At 40.6% G+C, this 23,603-nt stretch overlaps 1 protein-coding gene across 1 annotated transcript in view; it reads left to right on the top strand.

The window, feature by feature from the left end:
• The window catches only part of LOC140733419 (uncharacterized), a 40,081-nt gene extending 19,434 nt beyond the window's left edge, over nt 1-20,647 (top strand). The window contains exons 4-7 of the mRNA XM_073056723.1: nt 1,318-1,395; nt 7,406-7,654; nt 13,268-13,360; nt 19,174-20,647. Coding sequence (XP_072912824.1) covers nt 1,318-1,395; nt 7,406-7,654; nt 13,268-13,360; nt 19,174-19,326 — 573 coding nt within the window. The 3' untranslated portion in view covers nt 19,327-20,647. The remainder of the gene's footprint in view (nt 1-1,317; nt 1,396-7,405; nt 7,655-13,267; nt 13,361-19,173) is intronic.
• The last annotated feature ends 2,956 nt before the right edge of the window (nt 20,648-23,603 follow it).

Below are 23,603 nucleotides of genomic sequence, written 5' to 3'. Positions count from 1 at the left end.
GCTAGTAGTGGAAGCATATGTGATAGTTGGTCCAAACAGCCTGTTTGTGTGTTAGTTACAGTTGTAAAATGCTTCTGAAGATCTGTTACAAAATCTAAAAAATCTGGAAACACTCAGCAATTCAGGCAGCAACTGTGGGGATAGAAGGATCCCAGATTCAAAATACCATTTCTCCTTCCACAGGTGGTGCCAAAACTGCTAATTTTTTTCCTGCAGTTTACTGCTTTTATTTTAGAGTCAGAGCATCTGAATTTTTTTAAATTTTCCAATCACTGAAAATCAATTTCTTCTGTTTCCTTGTGTTAGTAGAAAGAAGCCAGTAGATGAGAAAAAACAGCCCTGGTTTTCATTGCCTAATAATGTACAAAGTACACAGTCATAGAGTCATAGACACTACAGCACAGAAACAAGACCATTGGCCCATATAATCTGTGCCAAACTGTTACTCTGCCAAGTCCCATAGCCCTCCCATCCATGTACTTATCCAAACTTCTTTTAAACGTTGAATTCGTACCTACGTCCATTACTTCCGCTGACAGCTCATCACCATACTGAGTGAAGAAGTTCCACCTCAAGTTCCTCTTAAATATTTCACCTTTCACCCTTAACCTGGGACCTCCAGTTCTAGTCGCATCCAACCTCAGTGGAAAAAGATTACTTGCATTAACCCTATCTATAGCCCTCATGATTTTGTATACATTTATCAAATCTTCCCTCATTCTTTTACGCTCTAGGGAGAAAAGTCCTAATTTATTCAACCTTTCCCTATAACTCAGGTCCTCGAGTCCTGGCAACATTCTTATAAGTTTTCTCTGGATTCACTCAGTTTTCTTCAAGCATGCAATTATGGTATTATTCAGAGGGTTATCTAACTTCAAGACAAAACCTATAAGAAGATAGACATTAGGATTAGGAGTCAGCCATTGGGCCCATTCAATAATATCACAGCTGATCTAGCCATGGACTCAGCTCCACCCATGTGCTTCTTCCCCATTACCCTGCTATGTAAAAATAATTGAAGTGTATCTTAAATATATTTAATGAGATAGTCTCTACTGCTTCCCTAGGCAGAGAATTTCACAGATTCACTGCTCTCTGAAAAAAGCATTTCCCCCTTATCGCCATGCTAAATCTATTCTCCTGATCCATGAGGCTATGACCCTAGCTCTAGTCTCACATACCAGTGGAAACAACTTTGTTGCCTCTATTTTATCTATCCCTTTCATAATGTTATATGTTTCTATAAGTTCCCCTCTCATTCTTCTGAATTCCAGCAGTTAAAGTAATCATATTGATGAATGGTATTGTCTGCACCAGGGAATCTTCATTTCAAAAGTTTCGAAGGGTGGTGCTGCTGACCTGGCTGGTTTACGAGTTGGAGACATGGTGTTGGAGGTATGTCTGTGCAACTCTTTTCAAGATTCAGCATTCAGATTTGTTTAATGTTATTTCTAATACACAAGTAAAGGAGAACAAAATAATTGCTAAAAAAATGCAGCACAAATAAACACAATAAGGTAAAAGACAATAATAAAAATATAATAAATATAAATACGTAAGATAGCTTATATGCACAGATTGATAGTACGTACATAAAGTGATGCTAGGCACAGCTTTAGCTTACAGTTTTACACTTACACTTAAGCTTACAGTTTTAAAGCTTACACTTTAGCTTAAAGTTTACAGGACTTTTTACGGGGTACCATCGAGAGCATCTTGACTCATTGTGTCACCTCCTGGTATGGGAACTGTACTTCCCTCAATTGCAGGGCACAGCAGAGAGTGGTGCAGACAACCCAGTGCATCTGTGGACGTGAACTTTCCTCTATTCAGGACATTTATAGGAGCAGGTGCATAAAAAGGGCCTGGAGGATCATCGGGGACTCCAGCCACCCCAACCACAAACTGTATCAGCTGCTTCCGCCTGGCAAATGGTATCAAGGGCAGGACCAACAGGCTCCGGGACAGCTTCTTTCACCAAGCTGCCAGCTTGATCAAAAGACATTGATCTGATTGCATATCTGACTGTACATACATGAATAGAAAAAGAATTGTGTATACAATCTTAGTGTTTGGGCAATGTCCTCCCATATTTCCCTTCCTTATTGCTTGTACATGGCAACGGAGATGTAACATAAAGATTTTTACTCCCTCATGTTGTGAGATGGATGTAAGAAATAAAATTCTAATTCTAATAAGGTGATTCTAACAGGAAATGATAAAGTAGTGGTGGAGGGGTGTGTTAGTGAGTGGAGATATTGCTCAGCTTTATAGTTTGGGGAAAATAACTGTTTTTGAGTCTGGTGGTCCTGGCATGGATGCTATGTAGCCTCCTCCCTGATGTGTGTGAGACAGTCCATGAGCAGGGTGGGTAGGATCCTTCATGATATTGCTGGCCTTTTACCAGCCCCTTTCTGTAAATGTCCTATATCTCTTATTATTGTTCTATTCCGTTAGTGGTAAAATTTGAGAGACATCCGCAAAATGGACTCTCTGTTCAATAAGGTCATAATTTCACAGATGTAATGAAATAAAAGAAGGCTGCTATTATATAAGTTACTTCATAACAGAGATCACTGGAGGGCAGTTAAAACCTTTTGCCTGATAATCACAGGCAAACACCAGTAACATTTGTACATAGCACACTCCTGGAACAATGATATGACAAAGACCAGATACACCAAAGTGCATCTGGATCAGTGAGTTGTGGGCATGCTACGTTGGTGCCAGAAGTGAGGTGATACTTGCAGGCTGTCCACCACAATCCTCACCGATTTGATTTGATGTAAATCATGCATTTTGCTGCATGCTTTGATATGTTGATGTACATGTGACAAATGAAGTTAAAATCTTTATTAGCATGTTCCCAATGACCCTCACCAGAGAAGTACCATAGAAAGCGTCATGTCCGGATGCATCATGGCTTAGTATAGCCACTGCTTTGCCCAGGAGCTCCAGAAATTGCAGAGTTTGGACACAGCCCAGTCCATCACAATAAGCAGTGTCCACTCCATGGACTCTATCCACACTTGCTGCTACCTTGAGAAAGCAGCCAAAATAATCAAAGACAGAGATCAGAGATTTTCTCTTCTCCTCCCCCACCCCTTCATGAAAGCTTGTATCACCAGGATAAGGGGCAGCCTCTATCTCACTGTTATAAGATTATTAAATGGACCTCTCTGACAAAGGACTCTTTATCTCCCAATCTCACCCGTCATGACCCTGCACCTTATTGTTCAACTGCACCACGTTTTTACTGTAACTGTAAAACTTTATTCTGCGCTCTTTATATCTTTTCCCCTTTATATTACCTCGGTGCACCTGCATGTTGAAATGATCTATCATGGATAAAGTTTTTCACTGTATCTCAGTACATGGGACAACAACAGGGTGACATGGTGGGGATACATCTCTATCAAAGGAGGTGTAAAGCACTCCATCCCTTCTGTGGGTCACCCTAGGGCAAGGTGTAGTATCTGCTTAGCTCTTCTATCAGGGTCACGGGAGCAGGTGGTGGATGGCTGCATATCACAAGTCCTGGATATGCAATCACTGATGCCAGGCAGACAGTCTCTGAAGAGAAGTGATCATGGCTGGGGCCACCCTTCTTGTAAAGACACTGCCCAGAAGAAGGCACTGGCAAACCACTTCTGTAGAAAAATTTGCCAAGAACAATCATGATCATGGACAGATGGAAGACCATGATTTCCCATGTCATACGGAAGAAGCACATAATGACGATACGGATCGGACAACAATAAACCAATTACCATATAATCTGCCTTAAGGTCTAGCTATTTGCTGGGACACCAGCAAAGTTTCCATTTTTTAAATAGGAGCCTTGTCTATCCAATGACCAAGGATCAACTTAATTCACTATATATATTTATGTGTATTAGGGATTTACTGTGGTGCGTAGTTCAGGGTGTGAGATGCAGCAATAAAAAAACAACATTCAACAATAATAAAGAAATATATAAAAATAGAGTTACAGTGGCTCCGGTTCATTGTGACAAATCAGGACCAGTACATTTTCGCTCAATTAAGCTGCTGTCCCAATTAGCCAAGGTTTCATGGAAATAGTTCAAAGGCATAAAAAAGACAGATAACTGTTCAACTGAGTAACAATGTATGAGTTTGAATGAAATACTGAACTAATTAGAACATTCTCAGCACCTCTACAGTACTATAAAACTGTGTATTAGTTCTTAATAGTTATCAATGGAGGAATGCATTTGCTGTAGAGGAATTCATCAGCACAGACACCTAGTGTAGATAATGAACTGCCCTCATACAGTACTTCAGAAAACGGCAACATCCGAATCTTCATTTTCGTTGTAACATTCAAAATAATTGCTGAAGTAGTGAAATCATTTCATTTTCACTTTCAGCCATTTCTAGCATCTTCAATCCTGAATTCTTGAAACCACAGTCAGCAAATTGCATTCGTCTCACTAATTATCCATGACAAAAATCACTGCTTTTTGAACACAGACACAAACAACTATTTAAAAATGGATTGCTCTAAGCACAGTGTAGTGTTTTACAACCATGCATGCAACTGACGCAAGTTGGAAACTGTTCGGCAACAGTCTCCTTCAGCAATTACATAACTGACATCGTGTCCCAGATAAATGAAGGGAATTGTGGATATTTTCTCCATTTTCTTTTTGTTTTTTTAAGAGTTGTCCCAAATAAACAGCTGCTCCGATTAATTGAGGGCTTAATTAAATGGAATTCACTGTATACTTACGTAAATAAAATTAATTGGCCACATTTTACACTCAGGTTATCGCACTTCGACTTGCATCGTGGCCCAGTATGAAAATATGAATGCCCTTGTATGGAAAAGCCTACAAAAGTAATGGATATGGCTTGGTCCATCATGGGTAAAGCCCTCCCTACCACTGAACACATCTACATGGAGTGCAGTCACAGAAAAGCAGTCTTCATCATCAAGGACCCCCACCATCCAGCCCATGCTCTCTTCTCACTGCTGCCATCAGGAAGAAGAAACAGGAGCCTCAGAACCCACACCACCAGGTTCAGGAACAGTTATTATCCCTCAGTCATTAGGCTCTTGAACTGGAGGAGATAACTTAGCTCACCTTCACTCGCCCCATCACTGAGATGTACTTACTTTCAAGGATTCTTTATCTCATGTTTCTTCAGAAAGGGTAAGATGTCAGTAAGATGAAAGAGCTGATTGTGAACTTCAGGAAGGGTAAGACAAAGGAACACATAACAATCCTCACAGAGGGATCAGAAATGAGAGAGTTTCAAGTTCCTGGGTATCAAGATCTCAGAGGACCTAACCTGGTGCCCACATATCGATACAGTTATAAAGGAGGCAAGACAGCAACTATTCTTCATTAGGAATTTGAAGAGATCTGGTGTGTCAACAAATATACTCAAATGCTTCGAGAGATGTACCATGGAGAGCATTCTGACAGGCTGCATCACTGTCTGGAATGGGGGTGCGGGGAATTGCTACTGCACAAGACCGAAAGAAGCTGCAGAGTGCTGTAAATTTAGTCAGCTTCATCTTGGGCACTAGCCTCCAAAGTACCCAGGACATCTTCAAGGAGTGGTGTCTCAGAAGGGCAGCATCTATTATTAAGGACCTCCAGTACCCAGGGCATGCCCTTTTCTCACTGTTACCATCAGATAGGAGGTACAGAAGCCTGAAGGCACACGTTCAGCGATTCAGGAACAGCCTCTTCTCCTCTGCCATCCGATTTTTAAATGGACGTTGACCCGTGAACAGTATCTCACTTTTCAAATATATATAATTTCTGTTTTTTGCATGATTTTTAACTATTCAATATATGTATACTTAATTGCTTTACTTATTTATTATTATTTTTTTCTATATTATGTATTGCATTGAACTACTGCTACTAAGTTAACAAATTTCACATCACATGTCGGTGATAATAAACCTGATTCTGATTCTGATTCTGAGCTATAAAGAAAGCAAGATAGCAGTTATATTTCATCAGGAGTTTGAGGAGATTTTATTTATCACATAAAACACTTGAAAACTACATATGTACTGTGGAGAGCATTCTGACTGGCTGCATCACTGCCTGGTATGGGGGGGGGGGCTACTGCACAGGGTCAAAAGAAGCTGCAGAGAGTTATAAAGTTAGTCAGCTCCATCATGAGTAGATCCTCCATAGTATCCAAGACACCTTCAAGGAGCGCTGCCTAAGAAAAGCAGCTTCCATCATTAAGGACCTTCACCACCCAAGACAAGCAATCTTCCCATTGTTACCATCAGGAAGGTGGTACAGAAACCTAAAGGCACACACTCAATGATTCAGGAATAGCTTCTTCACCTTTGCCATCTGATTTCTAAATGGACATGGAACCCATGAACACTACCTCACCACTTTTTATTAAATATCTGTTTTTCCACTACTTATTTTAACTATTTAATATACATGTATATACTTACTGTAATTCAGTTTTTTTTCTATATCCATCATGTATTGCATTGTACTGCTGCAGCGAAGTTAACAAATTTAATGACATATGTTGGTGACATTGAAAAGGGCCCATTACAGTTAAACCAGTTCAATGTGCACGTTAACGTTGGAGCTCATTTCTGGTCTAGTCAGGCATATTGCTTTACTCACAGGTGGAACCCACATTCTGCATGAAGGACACCAGCCACAGTTCGAACTTCCCTCAAAGACCATCTTGAACAAACTGGCTAACTCAGGGGCATTGGCACTTCCTCCTTGGAGCCATTTGTCTGCTCAAAGCATTTCATACAGCAGGGTCTCTCCTTCAAACAGCATTCTGTGGCATCTTCCCTTCTGCCTTGCTCCACAGCTCCCGCCAAAAGACCCAAAACTAGACTACTGTCCTTAGAAAAACTGATCCCGCCCGGCTCTCCCGGATCTTCCACACGGCGGAAAGTTACAACATGTACCAAGACAAACCTGATTGCTTGGACACCATGGTTCCTTATCTTTATCCAAAGCCAAAACACTTCTACTAACAGGGCACAATGCTTTTACAAAAAATGCTAAAATAAAAAATAGCTCACAGAACAGTAGTAGAAATCTCAACCAGGGCATTACATACATATCACTCTATCTATCTATCTATCTATCTATCTATCTATCTATCTATCTATCTATCTATCTATCTATCTATCTATTTACTTATCTACCTATCTACTTATGTAACAGAGGCCTCACCAGGAGCACCAGGTATAGTAGATGACCCCTACAGACTAATGGGTGAAGTGTTGCCTCATCTGGAAGAGGGAGCGAGGTCTGAGGCCAATCAGTCTCAATCACATTGAGTGTTGGGTGGGCTTGAGGGACCAAATGCCTTACTCCTGCTCCTACTTCCTTGTGTTCTTCTGTTAACAAAATTTCCACTGTTTCAGGTCAATGGAATAAGCTTACAAAATGTTACTCACCATGAAGCGGTGCGTGCCCTGAGAAATTCTGGCACTGTTATTAAGATCCTGATTCTGAGGAACAGGGCTGTGACCACTGACACCAACGAGGTCCCCACCTTGAGGAGTAGTGACGCATACACCACGCCACCCGACTGGAATGAGCTGCCCAACGCTGAGGCACTGGCACCAGAGGATGTTTCCCCCGAAAAGAGGACATGCAATGGACGTAACTTGGTAAGTCAATCTTATTCATCTGTGATAAGAAGATTAATTTCAACATTTGGTTTCCTCTACACTCTCCAACAAATTTGTCCTATAAAATTAACTTCATTTGTAACATTTACATCAAAACATACAGTGAAATATCATGTTTGCATTAACGTCCAACACAGTCTGAGGATGTGCTGGGGGCAGCCCACAAGTGCCAGCATGCTCCTGGTACCAACAAAGCATGCCCACAAATTAGTGACCCTTACTAACATGTATATCTTTCGACTGTGGGAGGAAACCAGAGTACCTGGAGGAAGCCCCCTTGGGCATGGGGAGAACGTATAGACCCCATCCAGGTAGTGATGGGAACTGAACTTCAATTGCTAATGCTGTAAGTGTTATGCTAACCACTATGCTACCATGTTAATTGAGCACCAGTAACTGTTACAATCCTTCTTATTCAATCTTTTTATTAAGTTTTTCAAAAGTTTTTCAAACTACATGATAATCATTGTAGTATAAAGGGAGAGGGATTACATTGTTGATAATTAACATATGAAAAAAAGCTATAAATAGCACCGATATAATTGACCTCCCAAACCCTTGAAACCCAAAATAAAAAAAAATAAAAAGATGGAAAAAAACCCTTAAGTGAAATCGAAAAAAAAACTAAATTAAACTAAACCAAACTAAAACAAAACAAAGCTGGGCTATTCAATTATATCAAATAAAATCTTTAATGTCGTTAACTCCACTCCTCTACTCAAGTCAATGAATAAAATAAAGGAATCGGAAAAGGTCAGATTACGTTCAATGAAAGCATTGAATAAAAGGCCTCCAAGTTTCTTCAAATTTAACCGAGGGGTCAAATGTACCACTTCTAATTTTTTCTAAATTTAAACAAGATATGGTTTGGGAGAACCATTGAGATGTGGTTGACAGATTAATCTCTTTCCAGTTCAATAGAATAGATCTTCTAGCCATTAAGGTAGCAAATGCAATCATCCACCGAGCTGGAGAGGGCAAATCAATCATCGGTAAGCCAAAAATTGCAGTAATTGGATGAGGTTGTAAATCCTTATGTAAAATTGTAGAGAATTTATCAAAAATATCTTTCCAAAACTTTTCCAAGAGAGGACAAGACCAAAATATATGAGTCAAAGAGGCTACCTCAGAATGACATCTATCACAGATCGGATTAATCAAGCTAACTTATCTTTGGACATATGTGCCCTATGTACCACTTTAAATTGAATCAACATATATTTAGCACAAATAGAAGAAAAATTAACTAATTGTAAAATTTGAGAATGCTCGAGAAATTTAATTTTAGTTCACAATTTATATCTTGGGTTAAATTGATATATTATGCCCCTGTGGCTTCGGTACTTACCAATAATATAAGATCTCCTTTTTTTCAGTTATTTCGCGGAACTAGACAAGGTTGTCCTCTTAGCCCACAGTTATTTGATATTGCCCTGGAACCTTTAGCTATTGCTATTCATGACTCACCTTCTATATTTGGCATCTCCCGCGGGAATGTGATACATAAGTTATCATTATACGCAGATGATTTGTTATTATATATTTTGAATCCTGAGAAATCCATGCCACTGTTTTATCCTTGCTCACTCAGTTTAGTAACTTCTCTGGTTACAAACTGAATCTTAATAAGAGTGAACTTTTTCCTTTAAATATGCCAGTTCCCATCTATAAACATTTACCATTTAGATTAGTTATGGATTATTTTACTTATCTGGGCATTAAGATTACTAAAAAACACAAGGATTTATTTAATGTTAATTTTTTACCCTTAATTGATCAGGTCAAACAATCGTTTACTAAATGGTCCTTATTGTCTATGTCATTGATTGGCTGAATTAATGATAGAAAAATGATTATTTTACCTAAATTTTTATATCTTTTCCAAGCAATACCAATCTTCATTCCTGAATCCTTTTTTGATACTATTGACTCTAAAATTTCACCTTATATATGGCAGAATAAAAATCCTAGGCTAAGTAAAAAATATTTGCAGAAATCCAAGAAGAGTGGTGGCTTGGCTTTGCCGAATTTCAGATTATATTATTGGGCAATCAACATTACATATTTAATATCTTGGACACATGAAGTGGATTTGAATGTTAGTCCTCATTGGGTTAATCTTGAACGGAATTTGGCACAAGGATTTTCATTTGCTTCCATCTTAGGGACTTCGCTTCCCTTGGTTCTCTCTAAATTGGATAAACAACTGGTTAATCCTATAATTAAACATTCATTATGAATATGGTTTCAGTTTTGTAAATTCTTTGGCTTGAATAAATTTATTTTATCAAGTTCTATTATATTGAATTTTTTCTTTTATCCCTCTGTCATGGATCAAGCCTTTATAGTTTGGAAAATGAAGGGTATAATATGTTCGCGTGATTTATTTTTGGATAACTGTTTCATGTCTTTTGAATAGTTGTCTAATAAATATAATTTGTCCAAATCCCATTTTTTTTAGATATTTACATATTAGAGATTTTTTAAAATACGATGTTACCAACCTTTCCAATTTCATATTCAACTGATATCATGGAAAAAATTAGGTTTAAATCTTTATCAAAAGGGTTTAATTGCAATCATCTATGATATGATTATGAATATACAGCCAGATATATCTGATAAAATTAAAAACGAATGGGAGAAGGAACTTCAACTTTCTGTACCTATAGAGAAATGGGAGTACAGTAACTATTACAATCTATGCTTCTGAACCTTGCAGAATAATATCTTCACACATGAAGAACATATCGAAGGACATATATGCCACCATATACAACCCTGAGATTCATTTTCTTGTGGGCATTTACAGGAAATACAAGAAACACAATAGGATCAATGAAACACCACACCCAACAGGATGGACAAACAACAACGTGCAAAAGACAACAAACAGTGAAAATACAAAAAGAAATAATAATAATAATAAATAAACAAACAATAAATATCAACAGACCATAAGATATAGGAGCAGAAGTAGGCCATTTGGCTCATCAAGTCTGCTCCGCCATTCAATCATGGGCTGATCCAATTTTTCCAGTCATCCTCACTCCCCTGCTTTCACCCTTTGATGTCCTGGCTATTCAAGAACTTATCTATCTCTGCCTTAAATACACCCAATGGCTTGGCCTCCACAGTCAGTATATCCTTTCTGAAATAAGGAGCCCAAAACTGCACTCATGAGAGCCTTATAGAGCCTCGACATCACATCCCTGCTCTTATATTATACTGTATACCTCTAGAAATGAATGCCAACATTGCATTTGCTTTCTTCACAACCGACTCAACCTAGAGGTTAACCTTTAGGGTATCTTGCACAAGGACTCCCAAGTCCCTTTGCATCTCTGCATTTTGAATTCTCTCCCCATCTAAATAATAGTCTGCCCATTTATTTCTTCCACCTAAGTGCATGACCATACACTTTCCAACATTGTATTTCATTTGCCACTTCTTTGCTCATTCCCCTAAACCATATATGTCAAACTCAAGGCCCGCGGGCCAAATCCGGCCCACGGTGGAATTATCTTTGGCCCGCGAGATAATATCTAATTACTATTAAAGCTGGCCCCAGTAATCGAAGCGCCTATGGCGTATGATATGGCTAATGCTGAGTTTATTCAGGTACCAGGTTTTCAGGGTTTTTAGTGTTTATTCGGCAGTCTTGCTCGGCAGTCTTCTTCATAAGAAACGGAATTTGTAAAGTGAAACACTGTAGTTATAGCAGAGACTGAGACACATGAGAGCGGGCTGAAAAAACGGAGGCAACGAAAGCTGCGTTCGCACGCGTCCGACTGATCCGGCCCGCATGAAGCTGCATTTTGCTCAATCCGGCCCATGACCTAAAATGAGTTTGACACCCCTGCCCTAAACTATCTAAGTATCTCTGCAAGCACTCTGTTTCTTCAACACTACCCACTCCTCCACCTATCTTTGTCCATATGGTCTTATAGTCTAAATTCAAGAGCATGAGATGAAGAGTCCTTGAAAATGAGCCAGTAGGTTGTGGGAACAGTTCACTGTTGGGGTGAGTGAAATTGAGTGAAGTTATCTACTCTGGTTCAAAGGCCTGATGTTTGAGGGGTAATAACTGTTCCTGAACCCGGTGGTGTGGGTCCTAGATTTTTTTTGGGGTATACATTTTCACCTCACTTTTTTTTACATGTTTACACTGTATGATACTAAAAGTTCCCATGAACACACCGATTTTAAAGGGATCAGCAAAAACATAAGCGTTTGCGAACTTATCTACAAACGCAAACCCGGCCAGTTCCTAACTAACGCACACAGAATGCTGAAAGAACTCAGCAGGTCAGGTAGCTTCTATGGAAATGACGTTCCGGGCTGAGATCCTCCTGACTCCTGGGTTTCCAGGCACCATTCCCGGCTCTGCTGCAGGTCCGTCCCACAGCCGGGACCCTGGATTCTGGCTTTACCACCCACGCACACTCTGCAACACCGGCTCGCTTCCCCGACTCAAGAGTGATGGAAAGCTGGACTTTTAGAGATCTCCAAAACAATCAGAAGCCTGATTATCAGAGTTTTATTGTTGCAGTCTTTTATTCTGATAATTGTTGAATGTTGTTTTGTGTTGCATATTGGGCCTTGACCAACGCATCACAGCAAACTCCTAATACGTGTAAATGTACATGGCGAATAAAGATGATCCTAAATCTGTGGCGATAAGTTACTTTCTGTGATAATTACGTTGAGGGAAATGATTGAATCCTTTGTCAAGCCCACTAGATGGTGCTGTGAGTAATACAAAATCCAATGAACAAGGTTAAAATCAGGTTTAATCTCGCTTGCAAGTGATGTGAAATTATAAACACAGGAGACTCCCCCTTCCTTTCCAGTCTCCCGGGTGCTCCGGTTCTCCCCCCCCCCCCCACATTCCAAAGACGTACGGTTTAGGATGAATGAATTAACTTGTGGGCATGCTATGTTGGCGCCAGAACATAGTCTCCGCTGATTTGATTTGAACCAAGCGATGCAGCTCACGTACGTTAAAATGTACATGTAGCAAATAAGACTATTTTCCTTTTTAATCTAATCTGGAAATTAGTTTTGCAGCAACAGCGCAGTGCAAAGCATTAAAAATTATAAATTGCAATAAATAAATAAACAAATAGCGAAAAAATAGATTAATTCATGAGTTCATCGACCGGTCAGAAACTGAAGGGGAGTTGCTGCTCATAAGCACAAAAACTCTGGAGATGCTGGAAATCCAGAGTAACACACACAAAATGCTGGAGGAACTCAGCAGGTCAGGCTGCATCCATGGAAAGGAATGAACAGTCGACGTTTCGGTCCTGATGAAGGATCTATCTCCAGCATTGTGTGTGTGTGTGTGTGTGTGTGTGTGTGTGTGTGTGTGTGTGTGTGTGTGTGTGTGTGTGTGTGTGTGTGTGTGTGTGTGTGTGTGTGTGTGTGTGTGTGTGTGTGTGTGTGTGTGTGTGTGTGTGTGTGTGTGTGTGTGTGTTACTCTGTTCGCTCCCCATTCAGTTATAATATCACTGAACTGATACAGACTGAGAGGGTGTGTATACATGTATTAACAACAGCTCAATCCGCCCTTCTTTTCTCTTTTATTAGGGATCTGTGACCTCAATGAATCGCAGCATTAACTCTGCTCACAGGACATCGCAAAAGCGCAACTCATTCCGTGCCGTGAACCATTCCATGCCAGTGAGTAGCTGTGGGTTTTACTGATTGGGAATGTAGAGGCAGGGTTGGAAGAGCAGTACCCTTTCATTGTCCTAGTCTATAATACTGGTGTTCCACCCTGTTCTGCTTGTTATAGTGCAATGGTACTTTCCTGATGTTAGGAGATCTCGACACAGAACATAAACAGTAAAACACAGCAGACAAGTGACTAGGCGTGGGTATAATTCTCTTCAGAGCAACACCCGCATTGCGTTCAAGTGTAAAGTCGTATTAGCGAACAAGCGGGGCTCAAAGTTGTCAGATTTACGAGCTTCAGAAATCCGTTTCTTTTCCTGGACCGCGTGTCCTGACAACCACCACAACAGCGTCGAACCGCTGACCCGCCAAAACAGGTGGCGCGGATCCCTTCCTGCAGTAGACATCTGATATCAGCCACACACACAGGCAGTTCTCCACATACGCCCACTCATACACCCAAGATAAGACCCCGCGGTATTACAGGAAATACGCTGGAAGATTGGCTGAGTGGCTGGAGGCAAAGTATGGGAATAAAAAGTGTAAATAAAAATAAAAATTTGTAGCCAACTTTGTGGATGATACAAAAATAGGTGGAGGGGCAGCAAGTGTTGAGGAAGCAGGGAGTCTGCAGAAGGACTGGACAGATTAGGAGAATGGGCAATGAAGAGGCAGATGGAATAGAGTGTAGGGAAGTGTATGATCATGTACTTTGGTAGAAGGAATAAAGGAATAAACTATATTCTATATAGGGTGTAAATTCTGAAATCAGAAATGCAAAGAGACTTGGGAGTCCTCATGCAGGATTCCCGAGAGGTTAACTTGCAGGTTGAGTCAGTGGTATGGAAAGCAAGTGCAATGTTAGCATTTAGATTGAGAAGAATAGAATACAAAAATAAGGATGTAGTTTATAAGACTTTGGTCAGACCACATTTGGAGTATTGTGAGCAGTTTTAATTCCCTTATCTAGAAAATATGGAGCCTAGAAAGGATGAGCTGGCATTGGAGAGATTTCAGACGAGGTTTGTGAGAATAATCCTGGAAATGAAAAGGTTAACGTATGAGAGTGTTTGATGACTCTGAGGCTGTACTTGCTGGAATTTAGAAGAATAGGAGAGGGGAAATCTCATTGAAACCTATCGAATAAAGAATTGGCTTGATAGAGTGGATATGGAGAGGATTTTTCCAATACTGGGAGAGTCTAGGACCAGAGAGCACAGACTCAGAGTACAAGAACATTCCTTTAGAACAGAGAGGAGGAGGAATTTCTTTAGCCAGATGTTGGTGAGTCTATGGGATTCATTACTGCAGATGGCTGTGGTGGCCAAGTCATTGGGCATATTTACAATGGAGGTTGATAGTTTCTTGGTCAGGGTAAGATTGTGGAGTGAAGGCAGGAGAAAGGGGTTGAGAGGGAAAATAAATCAGTTGTGATCAAATGGCAGAGCAAAATTAATAGGCTCAATGGCTTAGTCTGCTCCTATGTCTCATGGTCTTATGGCTCCCTGTGGGCTATCTACAAATACATTGTAAATCTGTGCTCTGCAAACAGCTTGATGGTTTTATGGCATAATTTCCCCACAGCCACACTGGAGAAAAATTGCTATAATCCAAACTAAAACAATGTACTGCTGGAGAAGTAAGACACTCTAGGGCATGGGTTCCCAACTGGGATCCACAAACCCTTTGCTTAATGGTATTGGTCCATGGTATAAAAAAGGTTGGGAACCCCTGATCTAGGGGCTCCCGATGAAAGAGCTCATCTCTGGAGTCGTGTCTGTAAGCACAAAGGCCATGGGTTCAATTCATGGTTGGATTTAACTGCTCATCTGGTGCACCCAGGCCACGTTGTGTTTTTGGTCATGTGTACGATGGAGGTGAGGAACCGCTCCCATGTAAACCTCGGCTGTAGGCATGTAGGCGCAGACAGCACATGGATTATAGTTTATACTGCACAGCGAGGAATTAAATATATGTAGTGTGCACAATGCATATGGTGGTGCCATCGGAGAGAGCTCAGAACTGAAATAATTCAGAGTCATAAACACAAGAGATTTTGCAAATGCTGGAGTGACACACAGAATGTTGGAGGAACTCAACAGGTCAGGTAGCATCTTTGGAGAGGAATAAGCAGCCGTTGTTTTGGGCTGAGACCCTCCATCAGGGCTCAGATTTGTTTATTGCATTGATATTGTTTACTCAGAGTTAGGTGAATTCGGATTTAGATTTATCTATCACATGTACATTGAAACATACAGTGAGATGTGGTAACAACCAACACCTGCTAGGGATGTGCGGGGGTGGGGGAGAAGACCGCAAGTCTGTGCCACACATTCCAGCGCTAACAAAGCATGCCCACAATGTTTGAACACAATAAAACAACAGCAAAACAAAGTTCTTTCCTCCCTCACACCCATCCGCATACAGACAGTCCTCCAAACCCAGGACAGTCCTCTTGGCCTCCAGTCTCCAGGCTTTGGCTTCGACTTCTGGACTTCCGAATGACCTTCAGGCTCTTATCTTCGTTATCAACCCCCAAACTACCTGATCATGAGACCCTGAATTCCTGTCCTCGAGCTCTGGACGCGCTGACTGACCAGACCTTGTGTCTCCTGCTCGCTTGGACATCTGATTCCAGGACTCATTGATCTGGGCAGTCTGACATCCATGTCATATGTGCCATATTCCAGTCAAGACTACGCCTGTGTACAACACTCCTTCGGTTGACATTTTGTGGATAGATCACGAAACCATATATTTCACTTTTTTAAATGTCTTTTACGTTTGTTTTTCATCTTGAATGTGATTCTGGGACTGTTGGAACCCGTGATTTGCAGTTTGGAGATCATTTGGCTGTTCCATGGCTTTACAGTCTCTGAGGGGTTTCCGGGAGGCAGAGGCAGTGTGCAGAAGCTCATGCAGAAAAGACTGCAAGCCGATGTTCGACTCCATTTTGCTGATTAAAGCTTCTATTCTTCGCTGATTAAAGGGACGAGGGAGATTGAAATATTGGCTGCCTGCCTTTTTATTGCTTGGGGATTGCTCTGCTGCCTTGAGAGGGGAGAAAGCCGTTTTATCGCCGGTGAGATCATTCTGCCTTGAGAGGGGAGACTGCCTCTTTATCGCCGGTGAGATCGTTCTGCCTTGAGAGGGGAGAAAGCCTTTTTATTGCCGGTGAGATCATTCTGCCTTGAGAGGGGAGACTGCCTCTTTATTGCTGGTGAGATCGTTCTGCCTTGAGAGGGGAGACTGCCTCTTTATCGCCGGTGAGATCATTCTGCCTTGAGAGGGGAGACTGCCTTTTTATTGCTGGTGAGAATGTTCTGCTATGGAGATGGAGAACGTGCCCAGGTTTTTTGCGTTTTGGATGTGGGCTTGGACTGTGCACTTTTTTTCAGTCTTGTCATTTTTTTGTATTCTCGCTTGATCTTCCTCATTTTTTTTGTGTGCAGGGGAGGGGTATTTGGGGGGTTTGGGTCGATGTGCCTATTCCATTTTTGTGTGGTGTGGAGGGATTTGGGGATTGATGATCATGCTGTCATTCATTTCTTTCTTGGCTTCGTGGCTGTCTGGAGAAGAAGAATTTCAGAGTTGTATACTTTGACAATAAATGAACCTTTAAAAGTATCTGACATTCGTAAATGTATTCAACTAGAGAACTGTTTTATGATTCCAAAGTGGTAGAATAAATACCTCCATATTTCAGTGCTATTCTTCCAATTGATGCAAACAAGCCAGCACCATGCTTTTCACATAATCACCAAGCAGAATTCTACCTGTTTTTATAAGGTAGATGATCACGAATTAATTTAACTCCATGAAATGTGCAAACAGTGCAATATGACCAATTTGTCAAAATTGAATGGATTGTAAGTGGGTGTCTGTTGGGAGTTAGAGATTGACTCATTCGAGTGATCATTTTAGTGTAGAGGTAGTGTAGAGGCATTTTAGTGCCGGGGTTGATTGTATTTAATGTATTTAAGTAAACTACTTAAGAACTTTTTAAAAGCTATTATTAATGCTTTTTGAGAGAGTGATTTAGATGCATATCATATTTTTACTGAGTTAAGTATTGTATGTAATTAGTTTTGCTACAACAAGTGTATGGGACATTGGAAAAAAAAGTTGAATTTCCCCATGGGGATGAATAAAGTATCTATCTATCTATCTAGAGGTGGTAAGGGTGCCAGCTATCAGTTTGGGGTTCAATTCCCGTTGCTGTCTGTAATGAGTTTGTACATTCTCCTTTGACCATGTGACTTTCTTATGGTGCTCTGGTTTCCTCTCCTGTTCCAAAGACATACTCCTTAGGTTAGTGACAGTAAGTTGTGGGCATGTGATGTTGGCGCCGGACGCATTGCGATACTTGCTGGCTGCTGCTCAATCTGGTGTTGGTCACTGATGTACTGTGAATGATGCGTTTCACTCTATGTTTTGATGTTTCGATGTACATATGACGAAGTGTATCTTGATAAACATTGCATTAAGTGGCAATTTGTAAAATTTGAATTGAATGGAAGGGGTGTGTATGGTGGGGGAGTAGAGAAGTTAGCTATTTTAAATCATCATTACATCTTCCCCTAAGATTGAATTTCTTCACAGATTATGCAATAATCGATTGAGTTATGAAAGGCATGTGACCATGTAAAATGTTTAAGCAGAAGTTTGTAAATTGAAAATATATGAGTTTGGCATTTCAGTTCAATGTGCTCTTGCACTCAGAGAGTGATGAGCACTATCACTTACTGAAAAATGCATTCAGTGGCCACTTTATAAGGCACTTTTATTATTTGTTAATGCTCATATCTATTCAGCCAATAATGTGGCAGCAATACATAAAAGCATACAGACACCTTCAGGAAGTTCAGTTGTTCAGACTAAACATGTACAACTGTCTCTAGAGCTTACAGAGAATTTTGTGAAGAACAAAAAAAAGTGCTTCTTATACCTAACAAAGTGGCCTCTAAGTGGTTGTTCCTGGTCAGTTGGTGTAGTGCATCCATTTCAAGGTTTGATGTGTTGTGCATTCAGAGATACTGTTCTGCACACCACCATTGTAACTGAGTTATTATCACCTTCCTGTCAGTTTGAACCAGTCTGGCCATTCTCTTCCGACCTCTGCTTTTAGCAAGATGTTTTCGCTCACAGAACTGCTGATCGCTGGATTTTTTTTTTGCTTTTTGTACCATTCCTTGTAAACTCTAGAGCATGTTATGCATGAAAATCCCAGTAGATCGACAGTTTTTGAGATGCTCAAACCTTCCCATTTGGCACCAACAATCATTCCATAGTCAAAGACACTGAGATCACATTTCTTACCCATTCTGTTGTTTGGTCTGAACAACAACTGACCCTCTTGACAATGTCAGAATGCTTTTATGCATTGAGCTGCTGTGACATAATTGGCTGACTAGATATTTGCATTAATGAGCAGGTGTACTTACTTTACTTAAGCCTGTCACTCCTACTGGAGCATAAGCTAATGACAGCAGCTCAGCAGAATCCTCTATCCTGTGCCTGTCTTTCAAGATGTCCAAAGGTGTAGTCCATGCCCAACCACTCTCCTTTTGCAGCTGGGCTTGAGACCATCCATGGCGAAGTTTAGCAGGTACACAGGTGTACTGTACCTAATAAAGTAGCCAGTGATTGTAGGTCTTTTAATTGTGTATGTTTTTGGTATTGGGAATAATGTGATTTTGTATACTATTCTTAATTTCAATATTTGTTTTCCCTCCTTGTGTGTATTTCAATATTTTTGCCTTGACACCTGTACCTCTTGTTTTGTCACCTCCTCTCTTGATCCTTCTTGTGTGGCCAAGCTCCCTCGAATTGTTCTGACTCGTCCTTCGACTTCTGATGAGGAACTGGACCAGTTGGCATTAGAGAAGGATGAATATTGTCCAGAACGGTCCAAAAGCCCAGAAGCTATTGACTATTCGGACTATTTAAATAGTGCATTTTATCCACCCTAGGAAGGTCCTTCTAATGAAGAATTATTTCCTGCAGAGATTCACCATTTTTCACTAAAGAAAAAAAATGGCCTTACTTATTCTGCAGATCATTATTTAAGAGTGATTTGGAAGAGGACTGTTTACAGCACTTGGGATAGTTTAATATTGGGACACATTTTTCTGTAGGTCAAGATGTTTCAATATAACTAACAAATTAAAGGATCTATTCCACAATGAACAAGCAATAGACACTGAGCAATGTTTACACAAAATATACAGTATGTCACTAAAGTGCCTCATGTACTTTAAGGTGATAAATCCATTAACCTCCAGTCACTAAATACGCTTTCTTGTTTTGAACCTTGAAGTGTGGATCAGAAAGACTCTGTTGGATTCTGATGTTTATCCAAGATTCTTTCGGAAGTGAAGAAATAGACACAAACATTGTTGCTTCACGATCACTTTATTACCGGTAATTGCTAAAGGAACAAAGAGAATTGAAAATGGACAGCAACAGAACTCGAGTAGGTGAAGTGAGAGAAGTAAAGATGGTGGAGCAATGTAGTCAGCTCTTTCTACACTATAGATCAGAAACATTGCACTGAAATCTGTAGTTAAGAGTTAACTAGTTGGAGCCTGGATTCAAATAATCCAATACCAGGAGAAGCTTCCAAAATCATACAAATGTAACCACTAGTGGACACACTGAACAATTGCATATATTGTACATACTGTGACAACTAGGAAATATACTAGTCAGTTACTTGTATATTGATGGTTATATGAAATACAAGTAGGCAATTAATTGTTAAGCTGAAAAGATAGTGACAGTTAAACAGCCTAACCCAACAGTTCTTAAACAAATTACATTCAGGCTTATGCAGTGATTTAAAAAAACTGTTGCATGAACTCAGCAAGTCAGGCAGCACTTTTGGAGGGGAATAAACAGTCAATGTTTCGGGCCATGACCCTTCATCAGGGCTGGAAAGGAAGAAGCCAACTATTCCACTCCTCCTCCCCTTTCACCCACGTCCACTATCCTCTCCTATTAGATTTCTTCTTTTATCAGCCTTTTACCTCTTCCACAGTGTAACTGTGTTTGGGTTCTTGCACATGGCTGCTGCTCTGCTGAACACTGTGCTATCTACACATCAGGTGAGCTGATGATTTCCCAACTCCTCTCAACCCATTCCCTAACCAGATGCCCCATCGTAGATGCTAATTGACCAAGGGGGTAAGTTAAAAATAGAGAAGTAGGCAAAAAAGTATGAATATCAAAGCATCCCAAATAAATAAGGGATACTCAATAAAATGAGAATTTTATTGTACGTACAATGAGAATTGTGACCAATGTTTCATTTCTTCCAGTCTGGGATATTTTTATCCTTTTAATATTTCACCAGAACTGTTTTTTTCTTTTAATAAAATGTAGCCATTTTAAACAAGTAAGTCTGTCTTCTACGTGAGTTTTTTCCCATTTTAAATACTTATGCAGTCCATACAATACATGACTTGCCTGCAGAGCTGACCCAGCAACAACAAGGCAAAAGTGGTCCGGGACTAAAGACTCTGAAAATAAAGTATTTAGTTTAAATAGGTATACCTTGCTAAATCAGAATCTGGAATTAAAACCAAGTAAGCATCGCGATAGTGTAACGGTTAGTCTAATACCTTACAGTGCCAGCTGTAAGATTGCGGGTTCAAATGCTGTCTGTCGAAATGTGTTTTAAAATGCAGGTTGAGTTGATGGTAAAGAAGGCAAATGCATTCATTTCAAGAAGGAGTGATGGGTTAACATATGAGGAACATTTGATGGTTCTGGGCCTGTACTTGTTGGAGTTTAGAAGAATAAGGGGGGGATCTCATTGAAATCTATCGAATATTGAAAGGCCTTGATAGAGCACAGGATGTTTTCTATAGTGGGGGAGTCTAGGACCAGAGGGCATAACCTCTGAACAGAAGGATGTTCCTTTAGAACAGAGATGAGCAGGAATTTCTTTAGCCAGAGGATGGTGAATCTGTGGAATTCATTGCCACAGCCAACTGTGCAGACCAAGTCATTGGGTGTATTTAAAGCGGAGGATGATTGATTCTTGATTAGTCAGGGCATCAAAGATTTTTGGGAGAAGGCAGGAGAATTGGGTTGAAGGTGATATTAAATTAGCCATGATGGAATGGTGAAGCAGACTCAATGGGCCAAATGGCCTAACTCTGCTTCTATGTCATATGGTCTTATGGACGTAAATGTATAATTGTATCTGATTCCAGTGCTTCCACTGGCAGTGTATTACAGATATCAGCCATAACAGTACAGCCCATTACACTATTACAGCACCAGACATCACTGATCAGGGTGCAATGGCGGCCGCTGTCTGTGATGAATTTGTACGTTCTTCCCGTGACTGCATGTGTTTCCTCCCACAGTCTAAAGACGTACGAGTTAGGATTAGTAAATTGTGGCTTGCTATGTTGCCGCTGGAAGTGTGGCGACACTTGTGGGGAATCGCCAGCACATCCTCGGTGGTGTTGGTCATTGATACAAATGATACATTTCACTATCCGTTTCAATGTTTCAATGTGCATGTGACAAATAAAGCTAATCTTTAAGCTTTAAGATGATAATCTGAAGTTGTCAAAAAGGAGATTAAATTTAACAAGAGGTTTAAGGGCTTGTGCCTTAAGTGTTGAGTAGTTTATAATTAAACTCTATTTGTTCCCTGCTGGGAATAGAATAGGAGAATAATGAGAAAGAATTTAGTAATGAGAGGTGGAGGAAGGGACACACAAGAGACTGCAGATGCTGGAATATGGAGTCATGAAACAAACCACTGGAGAAACTCAGCAGGCCTGTCAGCGTCTGTGGTGGCAGAGTGATGGTTGATGCTTCAGATCGTTTCAGCAGAGTCCCGATGCGAAATGTCAGCCGTCCCTCTGCGTCCACAGATGTGGCTTGATCTGCTGAGTTCCTCTGACAACTTCATTCTTTTATGCTGAATGAAGAGACAGAGGCCCTGTCATAGCGTAGTGGTTAGCGCATCGCTATTACAGCTCGGGGTCTCGGAGTTCAGAGTTCAATTCCGATGCCGTCGGAGTTTGTACATGAGCATATGGATTTCGTCCAGGTGCTCCGGTTTCCTTCCACAGTCCAAAGATGTACTGGTTAGAATTTTAAATGGTCATTGTAAATTGTCCCGAGATTAGGCCAGGGTTTTCTGAGAGGTGCAGTGCATTGGGCTAGAATGGCCTGATCTGTGCTGCATCTCTAAATAAATAAACAAATAGATAAATAAAGGTCAAGAAAGCTTGGAGGAACTTAGCAAGTCAGACAGGATCTGTGGTGGGAAATGAAGAGTCAATGTTTATTAGGACTGGAAAGAAAGAGGGCAGAGAGCCAGATAAAAAGGTGGAGCAGGGGCAGGTGATAAGTGACTGTTTATTTTTCTCCCTAGATGCTGCCTGACCTGCTGAGTTCCTCCAGCATTTTATGTGTGTTACTCATAAGGTGAGGAAGGTGACCCAACCAACGTTCCCTTCTCAGTCGGCACTATCAAATCATATTGGGGGCAGTGGAAATGTTGAATCAGCCAACCATCACATTTAGTGCCTGATATATCATTGCATTGCTGATCTAATCCCACTCCTGAGATGGATTTCCACTGCTCCAGCAAGTTATTATCCCATTGCATTTCACCACCTTCCTGTGGTCAAACTGACTGTTGTGTTATTAACACAAGAGCTTCTGCAGATGCCGGAAATCTAAAGTAACACACATAAAATGCTGGAGGAACTCAGCGGGTCAGGCAGCATCTAGGGAGAAAAATAAACAGTCAATGTTTTGAGCTGAGACCCTTCATCAAGACTGCAAAGGAAAGGGGAAGAAGCCGGAATAAGAAGATAGGGGATGGGGAAGCTGTGCAAGCTGGCAAGTTATAGATGAGACCAGGTGAGGGAGATGGTAGATCAATGGGTGGTGGACAGTAACAAAATACAGAATAAAGTGTAACGGCTACAGAGAAAGTACAGTGCAGGTAAACAATAATGTGCAAGATCATAATGAGATAGGCTGTTTGAGACACTGAAGATGATGACATAGATGTCTTTATTCACTTTTGTTGAGTGGCGAATAAAGAAAAATGAGAAAATCATAAATTAAATTTAGAATCCTAGAGCAATACTGCACAGAAACAGGCCCTTTGGCCCATCTAGTCCATGCTAAACTATTATTCTGCTTAGTCAAATTGACCTGCACCTGGACCATAGCCTTCCCATCCATGTACTTATCCAAACTTCTCTGAAGT

Source organism: Hemitrygon akajei, chromosome 9 (genome assembly GCF_048418815.1).
Source record: "Hemitrygon akajei chromosome 9, sHemAka1.3, whole genome shotgun sequence".
Taxonomy (NCBI): Eukaryota; Metazoa; Chordata; class Chondrichthyes; order Myliobatiformes; family Dasyatidae; genus Hemitrygon; species Hemitrygon akajei.
The sequence above is the reverse complement of the archived record's forward strand: the minus strand, read 5'-3'. Positions and strand labels throughout refer to the sequence as shown.